Raw genomic sequence first — 1,688 nt, 5'->3', positions numbered from 1 at the left:
CAGGAATGGGAGAGAAGAATGACTCAGCTGGCACTTTAAGTAGCACTGTACCTCTCAACTTGTACATCTCTCCATTAGCAGAGTAGACCACCAACATGTGCGGCACTTCATCACTGGGCGATATTATAGCTCCAGCTAAAGCCAAGGTTCCTCGCGGCTTCTGGTTTTTACTCTGCTCATTCACAAAATACTGCAGAATCCCCGTCTCAAAGTCCAGCACAAAGTACCTGTTCAAAGAAATTGCAATTGTACAGTATTTTTGCCAAAGAGTTTTTCAGGCATTTACTCAAAGAAGAGCCCAGATTGATCTTAAAGCAAGATCATAAACAAACAAATGAGGTTAAAGTCATTTTTATAATAACTCAATTTTAGAAGGTACTGTTATTTTGATTATTAGGTTTGGTTCTTCAAGGGCATGCATGAGCTTACTCATATTTCTTTCAGATTAATGGTGAGGTTCATATACAAGACATGAAGGCAAGGAAAGGAGTTTTTCATTGAAGAAGTTCCACTGAAGAAGTATGAGACTGCCTGTTTTGGAGAGGGTTGCCCCCTCCCCTTTTTTTCCCATTTATAACCTTGAAAGACACACTAATTCCCCACAACTGTCTTTTCAACAGGTGACACTGTTTTTGCAGAAGGATGAGCACAATTAAAGATACCATGGTATTTTCATCTTTGTGGTAATATTTCACATACAGATGTTGAGTGTAATTTTGAAAACTGGCCAAGGAAATTGAACATTCAGTTCTCAGTAAGTACTAGGTAGGAAGTACGGACACCCATGTATAAGCAAACAATTTAGGAGGAGAGAGAAGTAAAGTCTAAATTCTACTTGGTCATTCCACTAAAAATTCCAACAAGGAAAAAACATTTTTACTGCTGGTCATATATTTAGAATCAGGAAATACTCAGCCAGTGTAAATCCAGTAACCACAAAGATTTAAAAAAAAAAATTAAAAAAATAATTTTGACAAACACAAGCCATTCCACAATAAACCAACTGCTAGGACTGCAAGATCATAGCAACAAAACTAAACTAATTGCATTGTCCAAGTGCACTAAATGAAAGTGAAGATGTTTTGAACTTCAGTCTCAAGAGTTTGAAACATCATTCCCGCCCCCTCCCGCCCCCCACAAGAAACCTATCCTTCACAACACCACAGACCTTAAATTCCATTTCCCTGTGGAAATGATCTATGCTGTTACACAGAACAACTATTTAACACTAACTCTGCCAAGAGGCGAAGGACAGCAGCCTCCTGGCTCACGTGAAGGACAGTTTGCTATGACTTGTAAGACTCGAGTGAAGATCACACAAACGCAGGTTACCCCCTTAACTTCTACCAAAAAACCAGTCCTAACAACCTGGCTAATACCACTAACACGGTGTCACCATTTAAGGCTGAGAAGGCTCTTAAAAGGGTAGGCAGATGCTCTCTATTAACCCGGGAGGGCAAGGCACGGAGAAAAGGGAGAAACACTTACGAGTTGGAAATTAAAATTACTTTAATAAAACAATCACAGTGAAAAAGAGTATAATGATATCGATAACTAATACTACTAACAATAGAAAAAAGAAGGAAAAATATACAAAACCAATATTGAGCTTCCCAATGATGCTCAGTGAACTGCAGGCCACAGCAGGGTGGGCACCCAGATGTCCCAGACCAGATATGCAGCCGACA

At 39.5% G+C, this 1,688-nt stretch overlaps 1 protein-coding gene across 1 annotated transcript in view; it reads right to left on the bottom strand.

Annotated features, from left to right (window-relative positions):
- Positions 1–227, bottom strand: part of LOC104159399 (oxysterol-binding protein-related protein 10-like) — a gene marked incomplete at both ends in the record, with an annotated part of 14,079 nt that extends 13,852 nt beyond the window's left edge. The window contains one exon of the mRNA XM_009697297.1: positions 52–227. Within this exon, the coding sequence (XP_009695599.1) occupies positions 52–227 (176 nt within the window). The remainder of the gene's footprint in view (positions 1–51) is intronic.
- Between the last annotated feature and the right edge of the window lie 1,461 nt (positions 228–1,688).

Source organism: Cariama cristata, unplaced genomic scaffold (genome assembly GCF_000690535.1).
Source record: "Cariama cristata isolate BGI_N322 unplaced genomic scaffold, ASM69053v1 scaffold5493, whole genome shotgun sequence".
Classification (NCBI taxonomy): Eukaryota; Metazoa; Chordata; class Aves; order Cariamiformes; family Cariamidae; genus Cariama; species Cariama cristata.
The sequence above is the reverse complement of the archived record's forward strand: the minus strand, read 5'-3'. Positions and strand labels throughout refer to the sequence as shown.